Source organism: Lepidochelys olivacea, assembly GCF_965140295.1.
Source record: "Lepidochelys olivacea isolate rLepOli2 genome assembly, chromosome: 7".
Taxonomy (NCBI): Eukaryota; Metazoa; Chordata; order Testudines; family Cheloniidae; genus Lepidochelys; species Lepidochelys olivacea.
In genome coordinates this window covers 43,205,453-43,221,777 of record NC_140417.1, presented here as the reverse complement: position 1 = coordinate 43,221,777, position 16,325 = coordinate 43,205,453, and the positions used below count along the sequence as shown (strand labels likewise).

The window sequence follows — 16,325 nt, the reverse complement described above, 5'->3', positions numbered from 1 at the left end:
CAAAAAAAGAATCGAGTACATTAGCTTTTTCCACATCCTCTGTCACTAGGTTGCCTCCCTCATTCAGTAAGGGGCCCACACTTTCCTTGACTTTCTTCTTGTTGCTAACATAGCAGAATAGTTGTTGAAGAATAGCCTGGAGCCTAATGTCCCTTTCTCTCTTGGTCCGAAGCTTAAACGACTTGCAAATCTTGCAGCAATCGCTGAGATGGGTTTCCCCCAAACAGCATAAACTGTCCACGTGCATAAATTGCCTACGAGTGTCGCATGACTTAAAACCCGGGGCATGGGGCATGCCCTGGCCCTGGAGCTCTAGCTGAACTAAAACTAACTACAGGTACCATACATGGAATGAACAAGCAGTTCTGGGGACGAGCTACAGAGAAGCTGGAGCAGAGCACTTCTGAAGCATCTCCACTGGCGGCAAGAAGGACCTGAGGGTGGGGAGAATGCGCAGCGCCCTTTATACCGCGCCATGGAGGTGCCACTCCAGAGTTCGCTAGGGGAAAAACTTCCGGCACCGGTGCATGTGGCGAGCATGCACATTTATTGGGGAATACACATGGGCAATCGCTCGAAGGATTCAAGTAGGGCACAGCTCACCAAACAACAGCTCACCCAGGAGGGGTAACAGTCACACGGACCACGGTATTGTCTAGCACTGCACCCCCTTAACACCACCACTCTACATGAGTAAGTTCACTCCCATATTTCATCAGTGGTGCACATGCAGGTTCCAAGCTCTGATGACTTGGCTGGTTATAAGGTTATAAACTCCATTAGGCCTTTGTACCTGTATTTTCCATGAATAGTAATCTCAGGCTGGTTAAACTTATAGTGCATCTGGCATGCACAGAACATTGGACACCTCACAGAAATAAGTTATAGCTTTGGGACCAAGTTTTTACTCACCAAGGAGCCCCACACTCCAGGCTTCCAATTGAGCATCTCCCGTAACACCTCTTGTAGGGCTCACAGCAGTTGCAAGCTGACATGGCTCTTGTGGGGCTCCCCTCTGACAAAGCTCAGGGTTTAAAAGGGGCAAAAGACAGTCTTCACTGACTACACAATTTGCAAAATATTAGGCACCTCTGTGATGCAAGGTGCAATATAAGCAAATGCTGATGTAACTTAAAAATATCTTTTAATATACAGGATTTCAGTTCAATTTAGAAGAAGCAATTCTATCCCACTCTCACTGCTACATCTCACTTGTTTTAAGTGGGTGGTGTAAAATGTGTACAGGGCAATTAAGCTGTACGCAGGGGAACAAACTGTAAGGCACTCACTCATTTACTGAAAACCAGAATAAAAACCTCATGAAAGGAATGCTATTTTTTTTAAATCAAAGTTGCCCTGTGAAACTCAGTGCCACAGGATATTGAGACAGAGCTTAGCCAGATTTTTTTATTTTATTTTTTAAAAAGTGCAGAGTTAAATGAATAAAAATAAATTCTGTTCTGATGGAGTGCCAGCAGCAGCATAATTAGGCTGCCACATGGTTTGGTTTTAATTGTACTTTAACAGCACTCTTGTGGTCAGTTAAGGAAAGTGATGAAGAATATGGATCAAAGGACTCCTAAGATTTTATTTTCATCTCCACCACTGACCTACTGCATGATCTGGGGAAGCTATCATCCTTCTTTGCCTCAATTTTTCCAACTTACAGAACACCAAAACTGTCCTCCCTAAGGAAGAAAGCAAAGGTAAAAAACAGGACTTAGCACGTGATGGGGCTGCACAACCTCAGAAAAACTACTAACAGAAGAATTGTGTGGCTTAGTTAACTGATGTGGTAAAGTACTTTGCACTTAACTTTCATATGAAGTTCCCAAATTATCATATTGGAAAGGGAAAGCTGCATTTTTTCCCCCTATTTCCATCTTGTGTACAAAACATTACCCCCAACTGGATTAAAAACAAAAACAACCCTGCAATAGCTGTTTCTTGTTTTGTTTTTTAATTTTCTTGCAACCACTTAAAACTGTCATAATATACCACAAACTTATATACACTCTTATTTACAGAGAAAGAAGCAAAATATTCATCCAAAATATTTTTAAAAACCTTTTGATTAAATTGCTATACCTATCAAAAATGATGGGACTTGATAGGCATATTTTCTTGTGCATATTTCTTCTCCATTTCATATTTCACTCTCAATGCATATATTATATAAAAAACAAGAAAAAAAGCAAGCAGGAAGGACACAAACACAATATGCATTTAAATTGGGTTTTGTTGGTTGATTGGTTGAAGAACAAGCAGCAAATTTAAAAAGGCAAAACACAGGAAAAGTGCATCAATTCCAATGATTTAGTATAAGAAAGAGGCCTATGCATGGTGATACTAGCCACGATGGAACCTCCCAGCAGACCTCTGATTGTCTACAAAGGCTTTAACACAAGTAAAAAAACAAACAAAAGAACAGGGAGGAGAAACATGAGACCTTAAGAGAAACACAGGAAGTATCTTCCCACGAGGCTTCTTGGAAACTGAAGCTAGATGACTTCTGGAAGAGGCAGGTATTCATTTTTGCCTGGACTACACAAACTCAGCTATGCATTCACTCTGCTTGACCAAGAGCTTCAGCCTCACCACTAAAGCCAGATCTGATTCCTCACGCAATGCTGGAGACTTTCACAGGTACTCATGGGACAGCAGAGCCAATCACAGGTGTCAGCTTGATTGTGCTAAGTCACTTAGATCCTCTGCTTCTGAAGTTTGTCAGAGTGAGATCTGCTGACTTCCATGGCTCAGGGCTCAGCCTCTCACCACTGGTGTCAGACTAAACAGAGCACGTTTGTCTTCTGATCAAACAATTTCATCTGCCGTGCGTGATATGCTGCAGCATATTGACAGATCCAATTTATGGTGAGCTAGAATCCAGCATGGAGACACTGAAGTCCTACCAATCTTCTACTCCATTTTTGCTGGTCAGTTTTCAAATATGATATTAAAAAAAGGCAAATTACAATAATGAAGCTTATACCATAATTAGTGTATCCAACCATGACCCACTCTAACCTTTCACCCATAAGGCTGCCTTCAAAAACAAGGCTATTTGTATAATTTGGGAAAAGTTAGGCAACACACTAAAATGTGGCTCAGAACATAATTAATTTGAAATAGTGTTCAACCAACATTTAAGAAGTCTTCAGACACACTCAGTTCAATTGGCCCAGATCCTCAAAGGTATTTAGCCTCCTAACTTCAACTCATTTCAATGGAAGTTAGGAGCCTAAATACCTGTGAGGACTGGGCCTTTGTGCTTAGTGAATGTATTAAAAACTCACAGTAGGCAGTAACCAGTCCTACAGCAGCTAGTTCGGAAGAATCTATGTATGGTATCATATTTTTGGCTTATGATAAGGTTACCTAATCCAGTGACTTTTCTTGCCAACGTACTTGCCTTGCTCTTTTGTCCTGAACACAACAGTGGGATGGATTTGCAAAGGCATCCATTTCCTATCCAATCTTAAACTGCAGAATTTGATGGGTTTGCAGAGCCTATTTGGCTGCCATCAAGATCTCATAAGCCAATCAAGCCTCGTGCTAGTTATGTATAAAATCTTTGTACATCATGTGGAAAAATGGAGTGCTAAGTCCTGCAAGTAATAAATATATTTATATTGCTTTGAACTTAACAGTCCTCTCTTCTCTATATATATCATTAGAATTGGGAATAAGAAATCTAGCACCAAAGTCTGTTACCACAACAGAGAACTCTTAGTGTTGTGATAGGCAGAATCTAAAAACTACACCTGAGTCTCACCAAACACGGTCTTTATCAAATCCATAAGGGTCTGGCAAGCTCTTTGGACTTCTGTACCATCCTCAAATGTGAATGGCTTTCTACTTGGTTCCTCAGGCAGTGACTTGATTTTTTAAAAAATTCTAGAAAAAATTGAAAGTAGCTTTAGATCAGTCTTGTATCTTTCCCTTTTTGGAAGGGTCTCTTTCCATTCATCTCTGCCTGTTTGAGAGAGTAGGCTAAAAGCTGCTCTTGAACCTGATAGTAACTGGGTCATGTTAACTTGCCATCCAAGGGACGTTATATATGCACATTTTTAGAGACCAAGCGCCTCTCTGCTATGGGCTCATTTTCTACTAGTGCAGGGAGTTCAATACCCACTAATGAAATCTGCTTGCCCAACATGGCTAACTGTAGCCCTGTAAGTAAATGCTATGCGGGTAGCACCCTAAGTTTTCTAAAGCTATGATGTGCTAAACTCAGGGTGTATAATGCAGCCACTCAAGTTTATAATATTAAAAGAAGTGAGGGAGGCAGGAAAAGTAAATCCTGTGCTCCTCCACTGGTCAGCCATGGAAGAGCCTCCTTTACCTCTGTATATACAATAAGTGGTACCTAATAAGGAGCTCATTTTCCTGTAGTGATAATTCCCTAGAGACTTGCAAAATGCCATTGCCCTTAATTCCCCCCACCTCCCATGCAACACTTATGGCAAGTGGATACAGTATAATCCCTGAAGCCAGGTGAGGTCACAGCAATACCTGCTGATGAAGATATGATTAGCCTAATGCCAAGATCACCCAACAAGCTACTCAAAGCTATCCAATTCTGCAGAAACAAAGGAACTACAGTAGCATGTGAGCCTATTTCAAGTCATGTCAGTGCAAGATCAACAGATACAAGCCAAAATACGTCTTTGTATTGTAGATGGAAAAGGATCTTTTAAAACAGTATCAAATAAAAAGACCATCCATAGGCAATCCCCAAATATCCCCTTTAAATCTAGCAATAAAGACAGAGTGCATTTTCCCCAGGAAGTGATGTGTACAAGAACACGTGTGCAGCACAGAAACATTATACACAAACAATGGAAAACATCCCTTTTGAAAACTCAAATAAAAGTGGATCCCATTGGGACCAGACTGCCAATGCCTTCCGAAGTGAGGCAGAAAAATCAGCCTATAAAACATGCCCAAGGTGACCTGTAGCTACTTCACTGGCCTCTGAAGCAGCTCACAAATGGAGTATGAAATTGATACTTTAAAACAAAACCCTAGACTTTGTGATAAAAAGTTAGTTAAATATCTCTTTATGTTTAAGTTCTGTTATTTTCTGACATCTACCTAAACACACCCATTTTTATCAGGAGGGAAATGCAGCCGTCTTGGCTACAGAGCCATCAGTGCTTGGAGTCAGCTTTTCCTTCAATTAAATAGAGGGTCGTGGAAACTTTGTTCTGCATCATCGTCCAGCTCTGATGTTGCCTGTTGGTCAAGTCTGTCAAGGCAAAATGCCAAAAGTCATTCCATTTCCCCAAGGGAAAAATCAGACCAAAATTTCCATTATTAGATGCATATTGGGAGGGGCTTGGAACAGGATTTCAATAAAAATTTGTTTTAAACCTCGCTAGCTATGGATTGAAAAACAAAAGAAAGGAGTGTGCATCTCATTCACACCCCCACCCCCGCAAGGGTACGAACGGGTAAATAGTTTGTCTTACATTTAGATTTTCATTTTAGGGTGGAGGAGGAGGATTCTTTGGAATTTAGCACTTCTCTAAATATTTTTGCCTTGACTGAAGTATTTTAAGAGACTTGCAGCAAAAGAAACACTCTGCTTATCCAGAGCTGCTCTCAGTGAAAGAGGCTTCACTGCATTCACTTCCCCTCAGTGTCTTGGATAGGCCAGGAATGGACACTAGGACAAGGTGAATCCTACAGTTTTCAGTTTACAAAGGATTCCCTAACTGAACCCTACAGTTTGGTTCATACAACATCCTAGGAACTAAACCCAGTAGGCTTGCATGGAGCTCAGACTGCCTCTATGGCCAGTCTCTAGCTACCATACATCTTGGAAGCCACTAAACATATCTTTCCCGCATTGCCTCCTCAAACAAATTCTCTTAGCAAGCACCAGCATCCTCTACTTTCTTCAAGTATCCTAGTACCTGCCTCAGGGCTTTCTGCAGGAGTGAGTTTGAGTGGAGGGAAAAACAGGGGAGGCATGCTTTCTGATTTCCCACCTATATGTAAAATCTCAGCTCATGTTCCCCCAGACATTTACGAATACAGGCAGAGGTTGATGAATGGAATCTGGAACTCAGTGCTCATTTTCAAGTGGGTCCGAGGTTTGATGCCATTTCACACAGCATATTAGACAGTAAGGTTGGCTCTGTTGCCCACTAAAAGCTTATGAAGAGAACAGCTGTGCAGAGCTCCTTATGATGGCTATCTGATTCCATTCAGGTCTGACATGCAGGTCACCACTAGTGCAGCTCCACTGGAAGAAGTCAGTGTAGGCAGGGCTTAGTTTTCAATCACTTTTACCAAATGGCCTTCTCTGAGTAAAAAAAACCTGAGTCATGTCCACACTGCAGCTCCCACACTTGCTTTCTCTGGTGGAGCTGAACTGATGGTGAATTTTCCTAGTTTACACATGGACCTGAGATTCATGTAGTGGGGGCAGGGAGAAGAGCAGCATTTAATATGCTCTGCTATGATCCCAGCTACTTTGTATATGTAGAAAAGGGACAAAGAGATTCAAGCCATGTTTTTAAAAGATAGGTCCAGTAATTCTACCTGACAGCCAGGATGCAGAAAACGAAGCCCTTTCCCTTTCTCCCACCCCCAACACACACACACGGGGGGGGGGGGGGGGGGGGAGGAGGAAGGGAGAGAGAGAGAGCGCACGCAAACCTGTACAGCTACCAATGAACTTCTCAAAAGAATTAACCCCCTCCCATCCTCAGTAACCACTTTTACTGTGCAGGCGGCAGAGGTAGTTTAAAAAAAAAATCCCAAAACACGAATATAAAAAACACTCTTGCTATACTGTACATTCAGAACCCTGTGGCCACATCATTGTCCTGACAATGAGCTAATTTAAATTAAAAAAAAAAAAAAAGCGCTGATGTGTAAAGAGCACATCCCAAAGCTAGTGCTGTCTTAAAGCAAATGTTCTCTTTCGGAGAAAGGAAATGGAGTTCTTCTTGATTGGTTAGGAATAGGAAAAAACATTTTCCAGTAGCTGCCTTCTCACTTACATGGCATCCGTCTCTCCTTTATCTTTTTTAATTCTGCACCACCAGAACTCTTGAAACGTCTGTCTCCTTATAGGAAACGTTTCTGTAACCATTTTTTAAAAATTAAAAAAGGCATGATCAGAGTGAGAGACTCATGTTCCCAAGCTAGCAGCCAGCTGGTAGGGTAGCTGCTATGTTTGCATTGACATTTTGCTCCAGATGTTGTCTTCCTTCCCTCAAAGTGCAAAACTGTGGCTGAACAGATGTTTGTAGGTCACCAGAACTGGAGCCTCACTTTAACCCCATTTGGCTTTCGCTGCCAGAAAGGGAGGAGCATGTTGCTGCAGTTGTGCTTCCAAAGGTCCACTTCCATTTGGCCACTCCTCAGTTAGCAAACTGCTGATAAAAAGCAAGTTTGACCCTTTCAATGTGGTGGCAAAGTTTAATAGCTGGCCCAAGTTTCAAGTCCATGCACTCCTGAACAGTGGGGAGGGTGAGCAGGAGAAGAGCCTGACCATCTATTTCCTGTCAGGAGACAAACAAAACACTGGTAAGGTAGAATTAGTTGCTCATTTACTCCCATTCAAATTTTGGCTTCCTCGAGTTTCAGCTCATGACTCTCTACCTCTAGGAATTTGCTGTTTCACTTGTGCTGCTTCATTTAGCTAGAAATCTCCCTCTCATCACCTACTTGCTTCCTTCCTTCCTCATCTTGAAGTGCAGGTCCATTCTAAATTGTCTAAACAAGATATCATATGGTTTCATCCTTACTGTCTCAATGGTTCCAGAGAAAATGTATTCAGTTTACAAGTAATGTTTTTTTCCTAATTTCTAGCCCTGCAAACTCAATCTGTGTTCAGAGAAGCAATCTGGGTTGTGTTCTCATGCATCCCCACACTGTAATACAAGTTGTGCCAGCCAAATTACACCCTCAATAACACCTACAGCCTTCATATTATGCCCTTAGCAAAATTTGTGTTCACCACCCAGGAGGGGCCTGGCAATTTGTAGTACTGGGCACTTAATAGGCAAGACTAGCAAAATCCACCTTTGAAAAATAGATGTAATATGAAAAAATACATTAAAAGGATTCTCACTTTTGTGCTGTATTTTTGATACCCTCTTAAATATGGATTAAAGTTTCTTTCCCTAATGACTCCCTGTGATAAACAAGGCTGAATTCCCACTCTGTCACTCCGAGTGCAGAGAGTGGGGGCCCGCAAGGATTCTAAAAGTTAATACTTGCCAGTCCAGGCTTGTATTAAACTCCCAGGGATACAGCTTTTCTCTGACCTTTGGCTTGGTAAATGCTGCCAACACCCAAATGCAAAAAAACCCCTTTGAACCCAGGAAGGAGCACTTGGGAATTCCTCTCTGTGGAGTACCCACAAGTCCTTTCACCCCCCTCCAGGGAAGAGCTGAGAAAGAAAACGAAGCTGTTTTCTTTGGCTATCAGTTAATCAAACAGCATGCACAAACCTAACCCGTTAGGACACCAAAAATCCAATCCTGTTCTTAAAAAAAGTAAATTGTATTAAAACAAAAAGAAAGAAAATACAGCTAAAACATAGGCATTTGCTAGATTTTAAAAGAGCAATTCCAAAAATTAAGCACCCAGACTAACTTCTTGGGGGTTTAGCTTAAAGGTTACAAGATAAGAAATAAACCAGATAGCATCTAACTAAACATTCTCTATCCAAATTATTTCTTCTAGGTATGCAAAATACTTGTTCATACCTGGTTCAAACCCTACACAGCATTTCTACTTACAGCATTGCTGCTCCTTGTTCCTGCAGTCCAGGAAACAACAGACAAAGGGAAAGTTTTTTTCCCCCCATTTAAATAAATCTAGCCTTCCCATTGGCTCTTTTGGTCAGGTGCCCACTTTTTTTTCCTTTACCTGGGGGACTTTTTAACCCTTTACAGGTAAAGCAAGTAAAGAACAGCTACCAAGAGATATTTTACAGCTAACTGGCTGGCTGGGTGCCCATCAAAGGGAGCTATCCCCCTGTTTATTTATCACACTCCCTCTTCATTAGTGCATCAGCAAAGCACTGTGTGATGCCTGGTAATAAATATTGAGCAGTCTCCAAACTTTAAGGTTTACAAAGCACTCTGTAAGTGTTATTTATAGTAAACGGTACAATATTTACCAATCATTTGACACTGGGAGTGCTACTTGGGTCAAAATAACAAGCTCTATATCCTCTTTCAAATAGGCCACTGAATTCATTGTGACCTGTTTTAGTTGCTGCCTAACAGTTTTCTCCCAAGTCAGTTTTGGAAATCAAATGCAGCACATAGCAAAACGTTCAGTAGGCAATGGAACATAATAGAATGCCTCTATGCTAGAACGAGCTGTAAGAAACAAAGTGTAAAGTTTTTTGCCATATCAAAAACATTATAAAAACTGCAGCAACTATGTTTTACCCTTTAGTAATTAAAACTGGTTTCATGTGGTCAGTCAATCAGCAGATAATGCAGCAGCAGGCTCACGTATTTTAAAAAGAAGTGTTGCATACCTGATCCAGAAAAATTCTGGCTAACGGGGCACAGTCTGTGGATTTGAGGAACCGCACGACATCAGCCACGCTCCATTCCAGAGGATTACTGTCCAGCTGCAGCTTTTCGGCAACTTCATTCTTTATTTCCTAACCCACCCGCCCCCCCCAAATACCAAAACGTTATATTTGCCATGTCCACATAGCATGTTTCTAAAATAACTCTGAACTTGAGAGGTAGCATTGTCTAGCAGAATGCTAAGAATCAGAAGTCAGGAAGTGCTGAGTTCTAAAATCCCAGCTCTGCCAATGGCTTGCTGTGCAGCATTTGGAAAAATTCCCCAAACTCGTTATTTTAACATTTTTTAAATTGGGGTAGTATCCTCGCCTCCTTCCCAGACAAGTCGTGAAGATCAGTAATATCTGTATGCTGCTTTGAGCATGGGAAGGGCTAGTCCCCTCAAGTTCATGGCCCCTGCCTAACACCAGGCATGGTGGTGCACAATCTCAGGCTCTTATTGGATTTCTCTCTGCTCCTGGATTCCCAGGTAGCTGCAGGGCCTGAAAACACGTATTTTGAAAACAAGAGAATGCATCTTTCCCATTCAGGTGCAGAACTCCCCCTGATTATCACTGTATCACACCAGAAGTCTGGACTAGCATCACATACAGTACACAAGCAAAATCTTAGCTGTGACCTTGGCAATATTAGGGCAAAATAACTTTCCAAATGAATAGACCGTTATGAGATGATCTGAGAATATGAAGTCACCATTAAGGTTGTGTGGAAGTGATAGTTGTGATATGTATTGCTTTTCAGCCTCTACTGGAGATGGAAGTGAAAATTTTATGGAGTGCTTCTGATGGCATTTTAAGCAATATGACAATGGCACATTGGACCTTCTTATTTTCATGCTTAAGAAGTTTCTTAAGCTTTGGGTGGGTCCTGATATAATCAAACTACATTTCATTACAGTTATGTTAATTTTAAGTTTTAATAATTACAGATTCAATGCATACTCGAGTTCTGAAGGAACAGTTTGGTACAGCAGCAGCTTGTCACTTCATCACAAATAGGGGGTTTTTATTTTTAAGAAATAGCAAAATTTGCTGATAATTTTGATAATAATTTTCAAAGATATGATCCTCTTACAAGAGAATTTTGGCCTTGGCTGAGTGAACAGATTAAATCATCACAGCTGCTATATTAAACCCCTTTAGAGAGTCAACATTTGCTCTGTCAACCCTTCTCCTTGCAATTCAAGGAATGTCACTTTTGCATTTAGCACTGGGAAGACAGGACACAGAATGCTCCGGGTGTACACTGGAAATTAAAAGCAACTTTCAATCAGGATAATTAGTGAAATTCACAGCAAACTGCCAAATGGAGGAAAATTCTGAATTAATGATATCTCCCTCCCCACACCTGGGGAAGTGACCAAATCACTGAGGAAGTAAAAGATTTTGTGCTTTAAGAGGTACCTTTGGTGAAGGGGGTTTATTTTCATCATCAGAGAAGGAAAAGGTCCGGAGCTTCCTCTTCCGCTTGTCTTGATCCTGAGCCAGGCAGTGGGACAGTTCACTCTGTGTGGGAGAGGAGGACCGCGATTTCTTCTCCGACACTTCCGACTCTTCAAGCAGTTCATCTTGCTGCTCTGAGGTGCTGTCTTCACTCATTGATTCTTCATCTACGTCATCCTGGTCATCCTCTTCCTCTCCCCCACTGCCCTGAAAGAGAAGAGAAATAATAAATTTAGAATGGGAAATTTAGTACATAAAAGTCCTATGATAGTCTCTGATCTTTACGCTCACAGTTGCATGCAGTGCTGCTGTAATGATGTTGGTCCCAGAATATTAAAAAGACAAGGTTGGTGAGGTAATATCTTTTATTGGACCAACTTCTGCCAGTGAGAGAGATAAGACTTTGAAAGATACTACCTCACCCACCTTGTCTCTCTGATCTACAGTAACCGTTTGGCTGCACAGAGTCTAAAGGAACTGGTAACTTGCTGTGCACAGAGTCCTGTTCCAACACTGAGGCAATCTATGAACATACACTGTACTGTGCAAGTTTTCTCTAGCTGCATACCTGGAGAGATCCAACTGGAGAGTTGTCCACTGAGGTGGACAAACGTTTTTTCTTATGGACAAAGAAGTGTTTTCGTCTCTTCCTCCTCTTGCTTGGTTTCTTCATGCCTGCTTCCAGATTACTGTGGCCACCTGGTGGTCGGCCAATCCTTTTGTTTTTCCTCTTCCCATAATAGTGTGCTACATAGACAAAAGCAAAGGGTGTGTGCTTCACATGTGTTGTGTTGCAATGGAACTTCAGCATCATTAGGTTATCACTTATCAGCCCTCAGGAATGCAGAATCATTAACAGAAAGCTTTCCAGCAGAAATCCCAACTGTGGAGAACATCAACATGAATGGGTCTATTCTTTCCTTCAATACAATACATTAAATATGTGTTTATTAATAAAGTTAATCACCCGACAAAAGGAGATTATATTTCTTTAGTTCTGAGAAAGGCCTCAAATGAACAGATTTTGGTGCAAATAATATCAGCAGCTATAGAGTGGCAGATAGTGGTGGTGGGGTTCTGCAGGATTTGGCATGCCCTGTACAGATCTATTGAGATGATACATAATCTACACTGACTGTGGCCAGGAGTTCAAATTAGTAAAATACATTATGGAGGCAGCTTGTTCTAAAGCAGAGTGGCAGGAGAGACATAACTTTTAATGAAAGTATCCTGGAATCAGTTTTTGTCCTAGAAATCATCAGCAGGAATTAATACAACATTAGGCATAATAGTTGGTTTTATGATGTTGCAGTTCACTGTTAGATAATCATTGTTTTGATCCAAGATATGGGTATCTAGGTCTATATCATTAGCACTTGGGCTGCTCATCAGGGTGATATATAATGATATATATGAAGTGATATATAATTTGTAACACACTTTGAGATCCTTCTGGATCAAAGGCATGGTCTAAATGAAGATCATTACATTGGCAAAAAACCCTGGTATCTACTCACTGTATTTGGTCTTTGTCAGGACTGAGCAGTTCTCTGAACACTTATCTAGCACCATCTGCGGGCCAAAGAGATTTGGACAGCATTCCAATTTGATGCAGGTTGTTCTACAGAAATCTGCCACCCGATCTGCTGTTCTCACAACCTCCACAGTGGCACGGTAACTCTTCCCTTTGTACCTGCCATTGGAGAATATCATCATAATCTAGCGGGTCCTAATACTGTTATTCACTGTGATAAAGATGCTATATTACACTATCAACATCAGACATTACATATTCAAAATAAGTTTGAAGAGAGCTTGTGAAAGGCTTTGGATCAACAATCATAAAAACCAAGTCCTCCCTTCAGCAATATAAAATGACAGATGCACATGTGAATACATATTAACAAGCTAGTACAGCATGGGCAGTTGCTGTGCCAAGCTTTTGCACACTGCCCTGCTAGTATGTTTCCAATATAATTTGGAAGAAATATTCCCATACTTTATATGAGTATGGAGACTATACCAGCTAATCTAAGATGGTAATGCAAAAATTGCCAATTAATGTCCATTGGATGTAGACACCTGCTTACTAGGATCTGGATTCACTCCAACTCACTGCAGAGGCCACTGAACAACGATTAAATGGATAACTTACAGCCCCTAGTGAACTCAGGTTCATTTGGCAGGTTATCTGGACGTGGAAAGCTACATATCACATTACCAACCCCCCTGTGCCACCAGCCACTCTTCCTCAACCTACTCAGCAACTTATCAAGGAATGGAAAGGCTACTAACACCATGGCTCTATGTGCCAGAATGACAACTTCTCTTTTGACTACAGACAACAAACTAATGTTTTCCCTGGTGCCTGTGGAGGATGAAGCAATAAGAAAGGGCATTTTCTATTTGTCTACTAGCCTTATATGATGCAGACAGATTTTATGGAGGAACTACATGCTGTGGGGGTGTTGTGCATAGCTGAGTCAAGCATCATTCCCAAGCTTTGCTTTTTTAGTACATCCAGTGGTATGTGCTAGTGAGTCTATTGGGGATACCTCAGACCACAGTTCTTCTATTTAGAATTGCATAATGGCCCTAAAAATCTGAAACATGGAGAAAAAACAGGCAGTGATTTTCATAGGTAGCCTGCCCACTCATCTCTGACCTCACTGTTAAATCAGATGAATATATTTAATAACTGCAGTAAGCCACTCAAAACTGACCTTTCCTTTCTCACACTATTTTATTTACATAAGCTTTTCTATGGACTCTTCATCACTATATCTGAGTACACAGAACTCCGACAAGGTAGGTAAGTATGTCCATTTTACAGTTGGGGAACGGAGGCAATGAGAGAGCTAGTGACTTGCTTAAGGTCATGCAGTAAGTCTGTGGCGGAGCTGGAAACAGAATCCTGATCTCCTGGTTGGGTAAAAGTCCAGTGCCTCAACTACAGGACGATCCTTCTTCTCTTTTGGGTAGTTAACCAAGTGGCTCAAAATTGCTGGGTTTAATAATTCTATTATGTTAACATGATCACAACGTTCTTTCACTGTGGTTCCTCGCCACATATTGGTTTCTCAGTAACAGTGAAATCATAGACCAGTAAGGCCCAGCAGGAGCACTGGGCAGCATATTTGCATCAAAAATGTAAAAGGGATTCCCCAACCCAGCTCTTCCCAGTGCTGGACTCCAGCTCAGTAAATAGGCTAATATTTAAATGGAATTTGGCTGAAGGTCCTGACAGCCTGAAAACCTTTCCTGACACTTTCAAAGCAGAAACACAAAACTATCTTCAATCAAATTACAAATCTTTTACCCTTTTGCTGCTGATCTGCTAGCGCATATGCTATGTTGTGCTAGTTACTCCAGTAATACTGCACTGAAACCAAAGTAGTATCAGAGCACGCCTGATACAGGAAGCAACAGCACACCAGCTGCACTCTGCTGGATGTTCCTGAAACATTTTGCACGAGTTGGAGGGTTAAGTTTTGCAATGTCCTTATTTGTCTTAGAATCATAGAATATCAGGGTTGAAAGGGACCTCAGGAGATCATCCAGTCCAACCCCCTGCTCAAAGCAGTACCTATCCCCAATTTTTGCCTCAGATCCCTGAATGGCCCCCTCAAGGACTGAACTCACAACCCTGAGTTTAGCAGGCCAATGCTCAAACCACTGAGCTATCCCTCCCTCCCTTGAACAAACCTCATGTAATTTTCCTAAAAGGCAAATAGTTAAACAAAAATGTAGATTGTAGAAGATATTACTGCTGGGATCAGTTGGACTGGGATGTGGGGCAGGAATTTACTTTGCTTTCAGGGTCTCTCCATGCCCATGCCAGGCAGCATCCTCATCCAGCTGGAGTTCTCGAAGGACACGGCTAGGTTTGTAGGCTGCGTTGATTAATAAAGTGAGAACCTACAAATGGAAACGAAAGGAGGAGGAAAAACCCATTAGGTTATTCATACAGTAAATATGTTTTAACGGGTTAGGGTGGATTGGCAGATTAATTCCATTTATCTGAATTAACTAGCATCAAACCACTACTATCTGAGCATTAAAAAACTCATTCATAGTGGGATTTTGGAAAAAAGGCAACTGCTTACATGATAAATCATAACAGACAGTAAGTAGGGTCTTGCCAAGCCTTCAAAATTTGACTGCCAAAAGATTACTGATTTCAGCAGCTCCCAGAAATTTTTGGAGCTTCACTGTCCTTATCTCATATCACTCAACTTAATTCAAGGGTAGACATTATAAAGCTCAGGCAGTTGTGGGTAATGCCAGTGACATTTTGCTACCTATGCATGCTACTTCATTCTTGAGCTTTTACTATTAATCATGTTTATTATGGTAGTTCCTAAAAGACAACCAAGAATGCCATTGTGCAGGGCACTGTATGAAGAGTAGTAGATTGCCTGCCCCCAAAAAGCTTGTAATTTAAATAGATAAGACAGACTCTGGGTGGGAAAAAGGGTATAATTTGGGTATCACCCAAAGGTATGGTCCTGTGTACTCAATGATTTCTTGGCTGTGGAATCAGCCATGTGCTAAGAACTGGGCACCAGAATCTAAGGCTTCATTTAAAAAAAAAGTTTCTAGCCTTTGTCACAGTGATCATCTGCTCACATCTGCAATTTTATCAGTGCAGTGTTGCCTTCCTGATTCTGCAGACAACCTGAGTAAAGAGCTCTGAAAAGTACTAGCAACCTCATATGTCAGTGGGGTGTTAATCACTTTGACGTTCAACCCATCTTTAGGTTTCAGAGTTAACTATTTTAGCGCTATTCTTTTTAGCAGAAAGATCTAGATAAGATGTTTATCCCTACAGACCCAAACCACTTCCAAACACATTCCCAGGTGTCAAAGGCCTCAATTTGCCAAACCTCCAGCTTTACCCCATCAGCTTCTTCAAGGTGATTATATGCATCAGCTCAAAACTCAGATACATCTAAAACCAAAAATGAGGGGCAGGATAAAATATATTGAGCACATCAATATAAACACAAGGGGTACTATATTGATTGTAGTAGTCATTTTCGTAATTCAACTCTTGGATGCATTTTCAAAGATGCTGAACACCTGTAGCTGCTACTGACTTTGGTAGTATTTGTGGGTATTCATCAGCACTTCTGAAAGTCAGGCCTTTTTTTTAATTTAAACGAAGCTGCCACAGAATTTCCAGTCTGCCACACTGGGAGTACTGCAGAATCCAGAAGCCTTGCTGTATATCTAGGCTCAGCTTGCTGTGGAGTACCCCGAGCCTTGCTCAAAAGAGCTGTAGAAGTCCATAGTGAAGCAAATTAAA

General features: G+C 41.3%; 1 protein-coding gene across 2 annotated transcripts in view; it reads right to left on the bottom strand.

The window, feature by feature from the left end:
- Positions 1–2,003: 2,003 nt before the first annotated feature.
- The window catches only part of SFMBT1 (Scm like with four mbt domains 1), a 142,920-nt gene continuing 128,598 nt past the window's right edge, over positions 2,004–16,325 (bottom strand). For both annotated transcript variants that reach the window (XM_084635383.1, XM_084635382.1), the window contains 6 exons: positions 14,826–14,935; positions 12,535–12,710; positions 11,586–11,764; positions 10,979–11,224; positions 9,518–9,646; positions 2,004–7,520 (listed from right to left, as the gene is read on the bottom strand). In XM_084635383.1, coding sequence (XP_084491509.1) covers positions 7,380–7,520; positions 9,518–9,646; positions 10,979–11,224; positions 11,586–11,764; positions 12,535–12,710; positions 14,826–14,935 — 981 coding nt within the window. In that variant the 3' untranslated portion in view covers positions 2,004–7,379. The remainder of the gene's footprint in view (positions 7,521–9,517; positions 9,647–10,978; positions 11,225–11,585; positions 11,765–12,534; positions 12,711–14,825; positions 14,936–16,325) is intronic.